Source organism: Pseudomyrmex gracilis, unplaced genomic scaffold, assembly GCF_002006095.1.
Source record: "Pseudomyrmex gracilis isolate BER0280 unplaced genomic scaffold, ASM200609v1 scaffold_47, whole genome shotgun sequence".
NCBI classification, from domain to species: Eukaryota; Metazoa; Arthropoda; class Insecta; order Hymenoptera; family Formicidae; genus Pseudomyrmex; species Pseudomyrmex gracilis.
The window spans coordinates 812,804-828,787 of NW_018020631.1; the positions used below are offsets into that span (position 1 = coordinate 812,804).

Here is a 15,984-nt window from a genome sequence, read left to right on the forward strand (position 1 = left end):
CTTCTCTTGCTTCTTTTTGTCGACAGATCATGTTTGGTATGTGTCAAGAGTTTGGAAATATATATACATATATACATAACACATATGTGTGTGTATGCAAGCTATTGAGATATTCTACGATGCATCATCGTACTATATTTTTCGACTTTCGCATACATTTTGCAAGACAAATAACCAATGTCATCCTGGAACACATCATGAATAAATGTCTCTATTTGAGCATGGTGCGGAACTTGTATATTTTTCATTCAGAAAAAACTAGAGAACTTTTAGTTTCGAGATGTAGGTATTTACTCCAGAAAATGTATGTTTTTTACGTTGGTTTTCGTCTTGTATTTGTGCAGCATCAATTTCTTCGTAATTATTCTGTAAAAATTTAACTTTATTAAATATTTTTTAAATCTAAAGAAAACATCATAATAAAATATAATAACAGTAAAAAAAAGAAAGAAAAAGAGAAAGAGAAAAATGCAATAACATGTTTTAAATATAATATAATTGTAAGAAAAGTTCATTAATAATTAGGGATTCATTAATGAGTAAGATTCTAAGACACTGATAATAAATCGATATCGACAAGACTAGATGGCAGTCAAGAGAATTGAATTGATAAGAGCACTTTACCACCGAAAATCACTTCAGCCAAAGTGCGACGAGCTCGTAAAAGATCAATGGCGCGATATTACTCCATAGAGAATTTGACTTTGTTTCCTTACACAAACAAGTAATTTTTTTATCTATAGTTCCTCGACCTGACTCCTTTCATCTTTTCAGAACGAAGAACCTTCGCTGCCTTTTCGACATCCACCGCCACCGGCGGCGCAGCGTCGTCGTCGTCGTCGTCGTCGTCAACAGCACTGACGTTCCCGATGCACACGTGCCGTGTGCAAAGCTTGGGCGGCTATGACTAGGACGATCCCGACGCGAGCACAGTCATTCGAATCCAGTATTAGTGCGGTGTAGAGTGCTCGGTGTTTTATAATCCACTTATCGAAATCTCATCTCTCTTTCCCTCCGCCTGCCTCTTCGTCTGGTTTTTGTTTCGCGCGACTACGATCGATTAGTGGTGAGTACTCAGATAACACAGTGCGTTCGACTATACTTACGTTCTACTACCGCTCTTACTGCTCTATTGCTTATTCACGTTCGACCGATGATGTTCGAATACCGATATTGATGCGCGGCGTCGTTATTCATATCAAAGAAGTGCACGTAAGATCATCGCAAGCGTGATTTACCTGTCTTCCTCGAATATTTTCTTCTTCTCGTGAGGTATTTACGTGGTGCCGTGAAAGGTATTCATCGAGTCTTTGGACGCACGTGCGTCAGCTACTTGAGTGAATTTTTTACAATGCTGATAACATTTTCATAAGTTTTTATAAAGATCAGTTTGCGACCGAATACACACAGTGACGATATCGTAAAAGTAACGTACACGATTTGTCATCATGAACTTTTGCTTTTTTAACGATATAGTTTGATGTTTTAAAGAACTTCGAAAATATATCAATTCCGAGTTCGTAACGAGATATTTTATGATAGTACTTAATAATGTAGACGAAAATAGAAGAGTACTTTAGTCAAACAGGATTTAGCGTTAATTGACGCAAGCCGTGATATTATAACTGAACAGAATAAATAATGTCTATGTTGTCTAGGATAGACGTATATATAGTATGATCGGAAATCTAATGTCTTTAAGGTTTAATCTCGAAGATATCAAAATAGAATCGCGATCACTGAACACGCGAATTCTACTTACGTTATAATTAGAAACTCGAAGTATTAATACAATTGATAAGCCGAGTTGCATGTCGATCTGTTTGTACAAAAGAAATTGTGAATAATGTGTGCAAAAACTTCTGCAATAAACTAAAAATAAAATTTTGAAGTTAACGAACAAGACAAACCTAAGAGAATTACTTATTGTAAAAGTTATTATTATCACGCATATATATATATATATATATATATATATATATATATATGTATATATATATATACACATCTCGGCGTTACTGCGCGCGTGTGTGTGTGTGTGTGTAGCCTCGTTTACTTTTAAAAATACATACGTGCATACGTTCTCCCTTCCCGCTATTATTTATAGTTAGTGAAACTCAGTCTCTCGCTCAACTGACGGCTCTAATCAAATTACGTTATCGAATAAATTGAATACGAAATATCATCACATGTGATTAATTGAGCAATTGGAATGCTTATTTCGTAAAATCGTGATACTATTAGCCGAATTATACTATGGATGAAAACAAGGATTTTCAGATGAACGCATTAAAAGGCTGTTGTTTAATTATTTATTTGGTAAATGTGATAAAGAGTTTGAAATGCTCAAAGATATATTGTAAATGTCGTTAATCTGTTAGGATCGAAGAAAAAATCTAATTTCTTCTGTGTATAATTTCGGTAGATAATTCAAAACAATATTATGTCTAGCAAATTTGATTATATTTTAAGTAAGATAAGTTTTGATTTGTGCCTGATGATATTTCAGTTTCTCTACTCATGTAGAGATCCACTTACGAGATATCATATTACATATAAAATATTTTACTATATCAAACTTTGCAATTACACATCGCACAAATCATCGAACGCTAGGATTTCTTTATAGTTATAATCTAATTTTAGGATCTTAGCTTCGTCACATGTGCTTGCTTATGCTATCCAAATTTGATTTATGAGGCCAATTTGAAACTTGAGAAACGCGATGCTGTGATAATATTGCCAGATATTCGCAAAAACCAAATTAAATCATCTTATATTAGAAAATATTATTTGTCTTGATTACGATAAATTTCTCTACATAGTTGTAAAATATCGTCTGTTTTCTAAAATCTAATTAAAAGGATAGACGCAAAATAATATAAATTTTATTTTCTTCCTTGCGTACAGCAAAATATATTACAAAATAATTACATTGATATAATTAAAAATTATTAATGTGTTTACAACATAAATATATTTGTTGCATTGTGCGGTGATTACACTCTTACTTGGCAAAATACTCTCATTGCTGTAAACATGAAGTTCAAGTATCTTACAAAATGAAATGAATGTTTCTGATAATTGCCAGGTCGATGATTCACATGTTTATTATTGCCAACACTTACCACATTGTATACTACAATTGTTGATTCTTGGCCATCATTATTTAACTTCCATTTTAATTATAGCTTTTATAGGCATATTGCGTATATCTCGATTCATGATTCACTTTCATTAATCTAATACAGACACTTAAAACTGTTAGAAATAACAAATATTGCAGTTCACTGACCGACTATACATCCCACGCTTTTAATAATAATACATATAAATTTTTTATGTATGTGTTTAAATAAATTTTACATATGTTAAACTTTCTAAATTTCTATAACAGACCATTTGCTGCCAAGTAAGTCGCACAGAGATATTTCGGATTAATGTGGGACCTCTGAAATTTTTTTAATTTTTACGCGTATGTAACTTAATAACGTGCAGGGGCACTTTGCAGCCTCGCAGGACGTGCGAGTTGGGTTACCGCGCATTCCATACGTCTACGAATATGTGTACGATTGAACGAACAGTAGGGGTAAACGAGAAGTCTCCGCTACATACACCGTGGAGAACCTAGCGCCTTCCCTAATACGGCCTCGCAGCTCGCCCGTACGCGTCTGCACGGATATAGACTCCGCCACTCTCTCTCTCTCTTTTTCTCTTTCTACTTGCCCCGCGCACACCGCCTGTTACTACTGGCCGCTATTACCGCCGCTACTACTACTAGCGCCACACCATTGCCGCCCGTTACTACTGTCAGTGGTAACAAAACGCGTGTTAATCGCGCTCTGGCGGAATATACAACATAAATTATGGAGAATATAAATTAAAAATCGCGGTTTTTTGGAAGGGAAAGAAACATTCTGTAGACACTTAGTCATGACGATTTATTAAATGACAAAAATTTTATTGACTGTTAGGAATATTTTATTTTAACGGCTTAAATCTCTATATGTTTAATTATTCATAAGAATTTGCAACATTCAGAATATGATAATGTAAAAAGTACAATGCTAGAATAAGTTTAAGATATATTCTTGATGTAAAATAAGCTATTATGATACAAAAGAAGAAACGTGAGAATACGAAACTCGATCTTGAAAATTATGAGATATATATGCGAAAAGACAAGCATATTTTATCGCGATTTTACACACAAACACACGTATAAAGCCTGAGAAATCATAGCTTCTATTTATGCTGGCTATAGTAAATTTGTTCGACGTTCTCCGCGCACGCGGTATACTTTTCTTCCTCCTTTCTATAACGTCCGTCCTTCCACTTGCTCAATCGTGCGCACGCTTTAAGCTGGTCACAGAAATAGAACCGGTTGCCGACGAGTCAGACGGAAACACGGATTGTTTACGTTCTCGTGAGCGGCCAGTTAGGTAATCGAGATGGGTTACCGTACCGGCGATGATTCCTCCTCGTTATTAATAATAAAAACGTTACAATTTGATTTTGCTTTCGTAGATTTTCACTTCACAGAAACTGTTAGAATAGCTCCATTTACAAAAAAATTTGTTTTTTTTGTTGCAGTATAAAAATGCCTTTCAAGCCAGTAGAACATCCAAAATGCCCGAAATGTGGCAAATCCGTTTATGCCGCGGAAGAACGGGTTGCCGGTGGACTGAAATGGCACAAAATGTGCTTTAAATGCGGTGAGTAAAATAAAAAAAAACCATAATTTTGGTTTTAACCAGACACTTCAAGTTTAGAATTAGAATTTTTTGAAATGCTTGATTTTTTTTTAATTTGTGTGATAAAACTGATTGATATAAGAATACGACAAAATTCTGTATACTTTTAACATTATTGTTGAGATTATTTTTTATTTTTCACAAATTTAACAGCGTACACTCACGCTGTTTTTATTAAATACTTTTACTGTCAGAAGACAATCAAATCTGTCCTATTTTTAGACTAGTCTAAAATGAATTTCGTACTCGGATAATTTGTCGCAACCAGCCTGCGTGTTAGCCAAAAACAAATTGGATAGTTGTTTGGTAAAAACTTTGAGTGCAACGACCGACGTGACAATCAGCGTGAACATTTTCTTGCAGACTTTCGACACACACAGAGTATTTCTTCCTAAAAACTTCTATTGTGGAGTAAAGAATTATTCAAGTGTCATTTGGCGATATTCGAGTTAGGATAATTATGTAACTTTTTTTCGAGATTGATTCCGACTTTTATTGTCTTTTTCTTGTTTTTCTCCTTTTGAAAGAAAAGAAAAACAACGGTAAAAATCGATATCGGTATATATATTTTGATCAAAATTTATTCTGAAAAGTTATATTCATACATAATATCCATAATAGCCACTCACGCTTAAATTTTTATTTATCGCCTCGCATTTTCTCTCGTCGCGATCAATTTACTTTATGAAAAGTTAAACCGGTAGTTTGTATCGGACAACTTGAGTGTAACATCCAGGAAGCGGCGTAATCTCCAACGACGGGCAACGACCATGTGTTGCAGGTCTTTGCGGCAAACTGCTCGACTCGACAAACTGCTCCGAGCACGAGGGCGAGCTGTTCTGCAAAGTCTGCCACGGCCGCAAATTCGGCCCTAAGGGTTACGGCTTCGGTGGCGGAGCTGGCTGCCTGTCTATGGACCAAGGCGAGCATCTTCAAGCGAAGAGCGAGTGAGTGCATCTGCCGTCGCGCAACCTCGACATACCCTTCGACAATCTTTTCTTTTCTCCTTATATATTCCTAAGATAGTATTGTATTCTGACGCGGTTTCAACATCAAAAACATTTTCGATCTTGTTGTCCTCCACTGTAAACATACCTTCTTATGTGCGCGAAATTGAAAAAAATCATCGACCGATAAACCGTCGTTGACTTCATCCATGACTCTGTCAGCATGATTGTCTTCTCAGTCAATCGCGCCTCTAGCAACTCAAGAAAGAAGTCGCTGCCTACGCGCAGCCGTGCCAAAAAATCGGGGAGTATGCACTTGTGTATACTTGTACAGTGAACCACCGCGTTTTCCTTTCTTTGTCCTTCCTAGTCTGAACTTCGGATATACGTCACGAACAGAAGAATCTCCAATCTAGTTTTTCTTCCTTGCGAAATGTTTAGATCCAGTTCTTTGTGTCCCGATAGATGAATCTAGATGATCCCTCGGGATCAAATTGCTCTATTCTCATCGTTCAGAAGAAGTCTATCATCAGAGTAGCCCGAGCGAGCACGTCATCTCTCGTCTCTCTGCTCATTTTGAGAGATTCGTCCTTGTTTTTCCTCATGTTCTCATCGTTGTGCTATCGCGCACAATGTTCGATCTAGTCAGGTCCAATCCTTTTCGTTCCATTTTCTTTGTCTAGATTCTTGTTCCTCTTATTGTCTTTCCGACCGACCGAATTGTTATCTCTCTCTCTCTTTCTCTCTCTCTCTCTCTCTCTCTCTCTCTCTCTCTCTCTCTCTTTCTTTCTTTTTTCATTTTTCTGTATTTCTTCTTCTTCTTTTTCTTCTTCTTCTATGCGAATACATGCGCTTAGTTTGTAGGATCATTTGTACCATCTGTAATAAATGCCATTAAAAATGGAAAAAAGGGAAAGATATAAAATTGAAAACAAAACAACCAAGTGGTGTCTTTTATTAACGAATAACACTTGTTTTTCCCTTACCTTTTAGTGTTTGTAGATAGATCAATGTATAAATAACGTATGTTATCTTTAAAAGATGCAAAATGGAATCGCGGTGTTCACCTAGATCAGAGTTACACATGCAGATGAATTCTTTTTTAAATTTTAATAATATAGAAATTTTTTATAAGCAGAACTTAATCACCGCAAAAAAGAGCCACTGTTTTTTTGCACGTAGCCTCGATATTCAAAGCTTCATCGATCAAGAGATTATTAATTTAACTTCCAATTTGTAACCGTGACTAGAACCACTTACGATTCCATTTGCGCGAACACAAAAATAGTGTGCACCAATCAAAAAAGCGCGTGCGACATTATTACGCGCATCTTCTCTCTATCTGTGACATCAACCGAGCCTTTGCGTACAAAACCCGCATCCTCGGCTCTTCGATCCCCTCTCTTCAGGCCCTCTCGCCGAGAAAGGGAGCGAAGTGTACGAAAGCGAAAAGCAAAAAAGAAAAACTAAGAGAAACAAAAATAAGAAAAAAGAAAAACAATACACGACACACCCCGCTCCCGCCAGCCCCGCCGAGCACGAGCCAACCGGAGGCAACCATTGAACGATATACCATTGTCACTTTATCACATAGTACGAGCTGCGTGATAAAGAGAAAAATACCGAGTACGAGAATGGTGAGCATCGAGTCAAATTGCGCCTCTGTCTCTCTCTTTCTCTCTATCTCGCTGTCTCTTGCTCTGTCTTTCTCTCTCTTCTTTTTTTTTTTACTTTTTTGCCGCGTGACGAAGCAACGCTTCTTTTTCTTTTTTGTAGCTTTTATATATATATATATACATACATATATATATATATACATACACGTAGATCTCCTGCATGTGGCAGCTCTCTCGCACCACTTCTAATCCTATAATCTCGCTAACACCTTAACTATTGCGTGGGTGCTGGCGCGTGCGTGCGTGTACGTGCGTGTACGTGCGTGCGTGCCCGCGTGCGTGTTTAGTATTTGTATTATTCGCACACTCTGATACAATGAGGTAACGACGTCCGTTCTGTTAGTAAGACAATGCGTACTTCGTCATTGAGATGAACCTTGACACTTGTTGGTCCCATTCTTACCTTTGTAGAGTGCAGCGGGTTCACTCTGACGCAGATACACTTTTGTTCTCTTGTCATTAAGTGTGTTACTTTTATTAAAATAATGTAATTAACAAGAGTCTTTAGCAAACATTCTGAAAATTAGCAAAAGTTAATGGTCAATTAAATATTTACTGAGAAAAAAGATTGAATTCAATTTAGCAAAGAACTCGCGCATAAAAGCTCCATACGTCAATAATCAATATCTTAACGCTTTAATCGAGATTTTTTTTACATACATAATGTTTGTTTAACACACAGTTATCAGGCACACTGTGCTTGTTTTTGAATTGTTCTGAATCGTCAGAACAAACCCAACAACCAATCATGATAAGTGCATGTGCACCTGCTGCATTCGTGCTCTCCCTCTTTTTCATTGTATTGTATGTATGTACGTACGTCCTCACTATGCCGTAATTTAAAACCCATCTCAGCGGCGCAATTGTCGAGCTACAAGGAAGACAGCATGATCGGTGTCACCTCACTGTGTCGATGATATTCCACCTCACGGTACGGATGCGTGCCTGTACACGCACAGGCTCTCCACACGGTACCCGACACTTTTCTGTACCCTCACTCTCACTCTCTCTCTTTCTCTTTTTCTCTCTTTCTTTCTTTTTCTCTTTCCTCTGACTCTATTTTTCCATTTATCTCTTCCTGTTTCTCTTTTCTGCAACTCTTTGTTAATACCGAGTTTTCGATTATATTATGCCGTTATTTTACGTGCAATCTGCTTCTCGGCTCTCTTCTCTCGGGGCTCGGCGGAAGCCACGTGCCGTGGTTGCGAAGGGGAAAAGTTATGCTAACACTTTACTAACACTCCTAACACGCTAACCCCGTGATGATATTATTTGATGTATTTATATTTATGTTATCTTCCAACTCGTCACATACGACGAAGGTTTCTTCGTACGGAAGTCGAACATATTATGCAAGAAGGAATTAACTATTTACATAAGAAGCTTTCTTTTTTATCTTTGTGAGAAAATTTTTTTCTCTTTTAATTGTAATATATTAATATAGAAAACTCGCCTTTGGAAACACGTTACTTCTTTCTTGCAATTTGTCTTTAATTGTTTAAAACACTTGATCTTGTATGCTGGAGTGTAATATTTTCTGAGCTTAATAGTGTTGTGTGTTTGCATAGATTAGCAATTCAAATGTGGAATTCACGAATTCGCGTGTATGTATTTTAATAATTATTTTTATGTTTTCACTATACTTAAAACTTCTCTTGTACGTAGAATTTCAATTTTGTCTGAATTTTAACTTGCTTAAGCTGATTTTTCACGTGTAGTGATTAAAATACTTTTCGGCTATTTGTGTGATCGCATTTATTTGACACTTTTATTGATTTACGATGAACTTCAACATATGCGAATTTTTAGGGGCGAATTGTCACGGGGTTCTAACGCCATCCTCGAACCGCGAGCAATAGCAAAAGCACCTGAAGGAGAAGGATGTCCTCGCTGCGGAGGATACGTGTATGCCGCCGAGCAGATGTTGGCCCGTGGAAGGGTGAGTTCGTTTAAAACGCAAGAGTACGTTGCGTGCCGCATTATTTAACACTAAATGCGGCAATCAATTAGAAAAAAACAATAGTCATTTCACATCTTTTTCTTTAAATGTAATTATTATCATTTACTTTTTCTAAGTTGTAATAGTGTCGTAATTATATACAGCTGCATTTAGCGTTAAACGCACAGTGATAAATTTCTCGCGTTATCTTGGTGCTTCGACTGATTGTTTATTACCGAATTTTAGAGAACAACAGTGTTTTAAAATTATTCTGCAGTATTTCTGCATACATACACATAAAACTTGTAAAAATTTAAGATTTTATTTCGGGAACTGATTTGAATTTGATATTTTTTAGACTGGCGAGAGTTACAAATAGTCTTGTGTACTCTTCGAGTTGCGGTCTTATTATTCAAAACGTGCAATAGATACTTGTGGGTGGGTCGGCCTCGAATTCGGACCGCGGATATTTCGACAGACGCGGCGACACGGAGCGCGAGGGTGCGGGCGCGATTTAGCACGCAGAGCAATAAAATCGACCGCTGACGCGGCGACAGACAGATTGACGCAATCGGCGTCCTCTTCGTCGCGCTTACTCACGCGTATTTCGGAAAATCTGGACGGATCGCGCGCGTCCGCGGATTACAAAAATGCGTCGCGGGTTACAAAACAGCTGTGTGGCAAAAGCCGCGCCTCTTTTGCCGCGCGTCTAAATTCGGCCGTGCGATAATGGGCCGTGTCTCGCGCGTAATCTTATCCAACTTTTATTTCACAACAATGCAAAGAAAAAAATAGGGAAGAAAGCGAAGTAAATATGAGCTAGAAAGAAAAAGACTGAGAGAGAGAGAGAGAGAGAGAGAGAGAGAGAGAGAGGAAAAGAGGAAAAAGAGGACTTAGTCTTCTCTTGGTGCTAAGCCCAGAAACTTTCTCGGCGATTTCGTCAGAAAACGACTTTGGCGGCACACCAACTGGTTGGCCAATCTTAGTCGGCCCGATACCCGACGATAAAATGGCTCGCTACCAGAAGAAACGCCGCTTGCAACCAGAGAAATGGAGGCTAATTGCCGGCCGACAATCTGGTCCAGCGCGATAATCTGCGCATGAAAATTGCGACGGCAACTAATCTTCTTTGCGCATGATTCATCATCGATGCATGGATCGTTGAGAGCTCTCTTTAGCGCGAACAAATTCAATTGCGTAATTATTGTTCGTTTCTTTGCATGAATAAAAATACGCTTTTCTTACACGCGCGTAATATTCGAAAAGTCGAAGACTACAGACTCGATTCGTCGTAGCACCAAGAACATCAATCACGATATATCGATAAGCGACTTGTCGGATTTAGGACGGTTAGCTGGTCAATTAGTTGGTCATTCTTGTGATTAGGCTTACCATAAACAGTGCTTCAAGTGCAAATTGTGTCGTCGGACTCTGGACTCGACGCTTCATTGCGATGGTCCCGACCGCGAGATATATTGTCGAGGTATCTCTTTCTCGTCTGAAAAGAATCTACTTTCTCTTTCCCTAAATAGCCCCACCGATCCTTTCATATACTTATTCGATTTGTGTCACAGATATCCGTACTCACAACTTTGTGTTCTGATACGTTGAACGATCACAATCACCCGAGAAACGTCTACATCTATTTGTTTCTATTTATCTACGTCCGTTTCCGTCTCGTTCGTTCTTGTGTTTATCACTAAAATCAGTTTTTAATTCTTCCCGCGCCGCCAGGATACAGCCCCCGAGCACCAAGGGCTGCAAATCGCCGCAGCGAAAGAAAGAATCGCATTCGGTTCGACAACTTTGACGACATGAGTAGGGAAGATATGTAAATATTTCGATGTTTTTGTAGATTAAGGTTTCGCACAAATATTATATGTGTCGGAGCTGTTGAGGAACTTTAGATTAAATCTGGCGGACTCTCTTCAAGGAGTCTTTAACATCTGCGCTCCTGAACGATTGTATGAATGAAAAAGCAATACTGCAATATTGCGCAATCGTCAAATAGCACTTTCTTCCGGATTCCGGTGACTAACCCTTCCCTTTGTGTTTCGTGCAGCAATGGCACAGGGAATGCTTTAAGTGTGCCAACTGCTCCAAAAGGTTAGATTCCGTCAACTGCTGCGAAGGTCCTGACAAGGACATCTATTGCAAAGGTAAGGACACGGTACGATCGAAGATGCGCACGAAGATGCAACATAGAAAATATCCGAAACGCGCGATATAAACTCTCTCTCAATTTAGAATATGATATATAAATATAAGTAATTATTAAATTATTTTGAACGTAGAGAAGAAGAAAGACGATGCGTTTTTACTTCAGTAATTCTAAAAACGTATATCGATATCATACAAGTGACAACAAAAAAACCCAACTTTCACCAAAATCGGCGTATCTGAACAATTGCGTCTTCGTCGCAGACAATCACCACGACATACTGTTAGGCGACGTGAAATCTTTAATCGATATTGTCTGCAGTATGCTACGGAAAGAAGTTCGGACCGAAGGGTTATGGCTATGGCCAGGGTGGCGGCGCCCTGCAGAGCGACTGCTACGCCAATGGGTGGGTTTTCAGAGTCGGGACTGAGACGGGAAGCACGCGCGAGAGAAAAATCCCGCCTCGTCTTCTACACTTTCACTATATATGATGCGCTTGTCTGCTTAACAGCTTGCTATCCGAAGAAATTCGGTCCGCGGGGTGTCGGCCACGCCGGGGTTGTGTGGATCGGGCTGCAGTGCGATATTGAGGACGAGGGGTACGCGCCCTCTTAATTATGATCACGATCATTTCGCGCGCGTAAACAGGGTGCCCTATGAAAATAAAAGAATAAAAGAGCAGCGCGATCAGTGACAGCTTTCCTCTTCTAAGGAAAAACTGGTCACTGAAACGCGTCTTCTGGGACACTCTGTCCACGCGTGCGTCTGTGTGTGTCCGTGTACATACAGTATATATTTACATACACATATATATATACATATATAGACCGACGCCTTAACGCTTTGCGCTATTACTCACCTTGGCATCACGAATCGGCATCACGATTGTATCGGAATATCGAGTGTGATTTCGAGAATGGCGATCACGACTCAGAGAAACTTGTTTTAAGGAATACTCACGTTTATAGTTGTCTGAAACTCGTCCACATACATTCCTGTTGCCACACGGTCTGTACGGTCTTGTGCATGCACTTATTACGATCGAAACCAAATCTGAAATTCATGTCAAAAGAATTCAACTCGTCACTAACACCCTTTGCAACTAGTTATCATAGTATCATTATATCACATGTGTTTATAGAAGTACAATAAATATATTTTTTTTTTTTATGTCAAAGATAAGTTACCCTTTATATCATTTGCATGCAATTTTATCCTTTTGTAACTGCACGAACTGTAAAAATAGGAAAAGCGATGCAACCTGAAATAAATAATATTAATTATATTTTGTTGATTAAAAATTTAATGTTTTGACAATATTTTTTTAAAAAATATTTTCCATTTTTTTCTTAATTGTTTTGAATTTACTTTGAGATATCAGACAGATAAGTCTTACAATCGCTCTTTCCTAATTTCTACACGTTATTAGCCGAACATAGATAGAACAATAACGCAAATAATAATTTTACACAGCGATGCGGCTCCTCGTACCACCGTGATCGACACCGCGATTATCAAAGCCCCGCCTGGCAAGGGCTGTCCCCGCTGTGGTGGCGTCGTCTTCGCCGCCGAGCAGGTGCTCGCTAAGGGACGCGAATGGCACCGGAAGTGCTACAAGTGTCATGATTGCACCAAAACCTTGGATTCGATCATCGCCTGCGACGGTCCGGACCGGGACGTTTACTGCAAGACTTGTTACGGAAAGAAGTGGGGACCGCACGGATACGGATTCGCATGTGGCTCGGGATTCCTCCAGACCGACGGGCTCACGTAAGTCTCGTGGAACGGAATCTAGAACTTGCTAACCCTGTTACACGCGCGCGTATCTATAAATACACTCTCGATTTACATAACCGAGGTCTGCCTCTATAAATGCGAGTTGAACGGAAGACTCGCGAGGATTTCGAATAATTTTATGACTTAGCGGACTTAACACATCTGATTATTTTTTTCTTGCGGAGAACTATATTATATAGTGTATAAATATTGCAAAGTAATTTAATTTTTTTAAATAAAAACAATGTTAAATCTTATAAATCAAATAAATCTTAAGCTAGTCTGATCAGAACCTAATGTTAAAATTACCCTCAGGGAGGATGAAATTTCGGCCAGCCGACCTTACTACAATCCTGATACGACCTCGATTAAGGCGCCAGCTGGACAGGGTTGCCCTCGTTGCGGCGGTATGGTATTTGCCGCGGAACAACAGCTCGCCAAGGGCACCATGTGGCACAAGAAGTGTTTCAATTGTGCCGAGTGTCACCGACCCTTGGACTCCATGCTGGCATGCGACGGTCCCGACAAGGAAATCCACTGCCGTTCGTGCTACCAGAAGCTCTTCGGGCCTAAAGGTTTCGGCTTCGGCCATGCGCCGACTCTCGTCTCGACGAATGGAGATCACGCCCCATCATAGTAAGTACGCAACAACAGTTCTCGAGAAAGTTTCCTGCGCATCTAAAAATCTAAAGTTTGCTTAAGTTTCGAGGAAACTTTTGCGATTGATAACGTCTTTACAAAGCGCAATATCAATCAACGCGCATATCTGATCAAAACTTAATGTCTCTAATACCTGAATAATTGCTTTAAAACTAGATCTCTCGACGCAAATCAGATAAGTTTTTAATTTTTCTATAAATTTATTAGATTATCGTACGAAACGTTCTCTTTTGCCTTTCCAGCATCGACTCCAAGCCTCAAGTTGGCCAGAAACGGAACGACGGACACGGTTGCTCACGCTGCGGCTATCCGGTGTACGCCGCCGAGCAGATGATCTCGAAGAACCGCGTATGGCACAAAAGATGTTTCAGCTGCGGCGAGTGCCACCGTTCTCTGGACTCGACGAATCTCAACGATGGCCCGGACGGGGACATCTACTGTCGCAGTTGCTACAGCCGGAACTTCGGGCCTAAGGGCGTGGGTTTCGGAATAGGCGCGGGCACCCTCACAATGGCCTAAATTAATTCTAGCGAATCCCATCACCGCTCGAGGAGCATACCTTCGATATCCAGTCTTATAATATTTCATGTAAATACATCTATACACAGAGGCGTCTCTGACTGTGTATCCGACGACAGACGAACGCGCTGCTCCGGGAAAATTTCGATTTCTCCTTTCCTAACTTACGACGACGATTCGATAATGTTCGATAAAATACGTACACTTTTCATTATTGCGAATGGCGCCATAGCGAATGATAGAGATCGATCGTGCACCGATAAGCCGCCACAGACTGTTGATAATTCGCTGCGATATGAAATCGCGTGTTGATCGTGTTACGAATAAATTAATTATTGAACTAACCGAGATAATCTGTTTAGTCGTAATACGAATCAAGGTGCAGATTTAAACGTGCTACTTCGATAATCTCAATCACCTTGCTTTAAAATGTACGCAATTTTGAATGTTGAAAGAAACGCTTGTTTTCTTTATAGCTTTAAAACTTCGTATTTTAAGAAAAAAAGATTTTTTCCGTTTTATTATTGAAGTAACACTTTTTATCTCAATGTATTGCAAGTTATTGGCAGCATGTGGGCTTATTCTTGCAGTCTCACAACTCATCTTCGCTCGATCGTCACGACGGTTTGCACGAGTTGCTGCAAAAGATTATTTCGCGAAATTTCTCAAAACTTAAAGTGACTTATTTACGTCATACTGTTTGACAAACTGTTCCGAGCAGCTTGGACGATCCTCGATGACGACGCTGCGCGCAAACGATCTGATGACGATAATCTTGACGACGAATCCTTACGAAACTTTTGTGTTACTTTTTTTTTTTTTTTAATTTTTTTATTAGGAAATTGGAGATTACACGACTGCGAAATCGATCCGCCAAAATGTCAGATTGAAAGGAACGCTATAAAACTTAATAAACAAGGATAAGTATATCTCGTAATTAAAACTTACAATAAATATGATACAGGAAGCTGAGTGAAGACGGAGATATTTTCAGTGAGTAAAAAATATACTTTGCGCTCTATTGACGAAGAAAAATTATCACCCAGATTTTTTATATCACTGAAATTTTTGCTCAGTTCAGCATTTTCAATCTTATCGCTGCTTTAGAATTAAGTGTAGGAGTTTAAGTAATAATCTTTTTGTGTTTCTCTCTCTCTCTCTTATGGGCCTGTGAAACAGAATGCATTGTATGAAAATGCTTGGCTCTTTCACTGTTTCACGACACGTAAGGAGCGAGCAATGACGAACGAAGAGAAAACTCTATGAACAAGTACTATTTTCTCACAGATCTTACCATCAGAGATTATAGCGTAATAATTGATTAACCTGACATTAATTTACAGCGGATATCCGCAGAGATGAGATATATAAATTGATAAAAATAAATAAAAAATAAAAAAATCTATCCGAATCTATGACCAGCAGCAACGATGTAACCAACGATTTAAGACGAGAACTAATTTAATTATAATTTTCAATAAATGTGTACTTGAAATTTTCTGGACAATTTTCTTCACCCGAACAAATCTTAATTTCACTAAGAAAGTCATCA

The 15,984-nt window shown here is 38.9% G+C and overlaps 1 protein-coding gene across 4 annotated transcripts; it reads left to right on the forward strand.

The window, feature by feature from the left end:
* Positions 1–868: 868 nt before the first annotated feature.
* Positions 869–15,928, forward strand: LOC109853352 (muscle LIM protein Mlp84B-like). Of its 4 annotated transcripts, none has more exons than XM_020425364.1 (9): positions 869–1,066; positions 4,594–4,715; positions 5,536–5,701; positions 9,187–9,316; positions 10,703–10,799; positions 11,989–12,076; positions 12,951–13,247; positions 13,569–13,889; positions 14,156–15,928. In XM_020425364.1, exons 2-9 carry the CDS (start codon positions 4,601–4,603, stop codon positions 14,430–14,432), a joined length of 1,491 nt encoding a protein of 496 aa, XP_020280953.1. In that variant the 5' UTR covers positions 869–1,066; positions 4,594–4,600; the 3' UTR covers positions 14,433–15,928. The 4 variants fall into 4 exon arrangements, with proteins under 4 accessions (XP_020280953.1, XP_020280954.1, XP_020280955.1 ...); XM_020425365.1 differs by lacking the exons at positions 10,703–10,799; positions 11,989–12,076 and adding exons at positions 11,379–11,475; positions 11,799–11,883 and having other exon boundaries at positions 871–1,066; XM_020425366.1 differs by lacking the exons at positions 11,989–12,076; positions 12,951–13,247; positions 13,569–13,889; positions 14,156–15,928 and adding an exon at positions 11,051–11,263 and having other exon boundaries at positions 889–1,066.
* Positions 15,929–15,984: the final 56 nt, after the last annotated feature.

Excerpts from the sequence above, each read along its gene's own strand:
- LOC109853352 (XM_020425364.1), top strand. The coding sequence starts at position 4,601 with ATGCCTTTCAAGCCAGTAGAACATCCAAAATGCCCGAAATGTGGCAAA. Across the intron at positions 4,716-5,535 it reads CAAAATGTGCTTTAAATGCG|GTCTTTGCGGCAAACTGCTC; the intron begins GTGAGTAAAATA and ends CATGTGTTGCAG. Across the intron at positions 9,317-10,702 it reads AGATGTTGGCCCGTGGAAGG|GCTTACCATAAACAGTGCTT; the intron begins GTGAGTTCGTTT and ends TCTTGTGATTAG.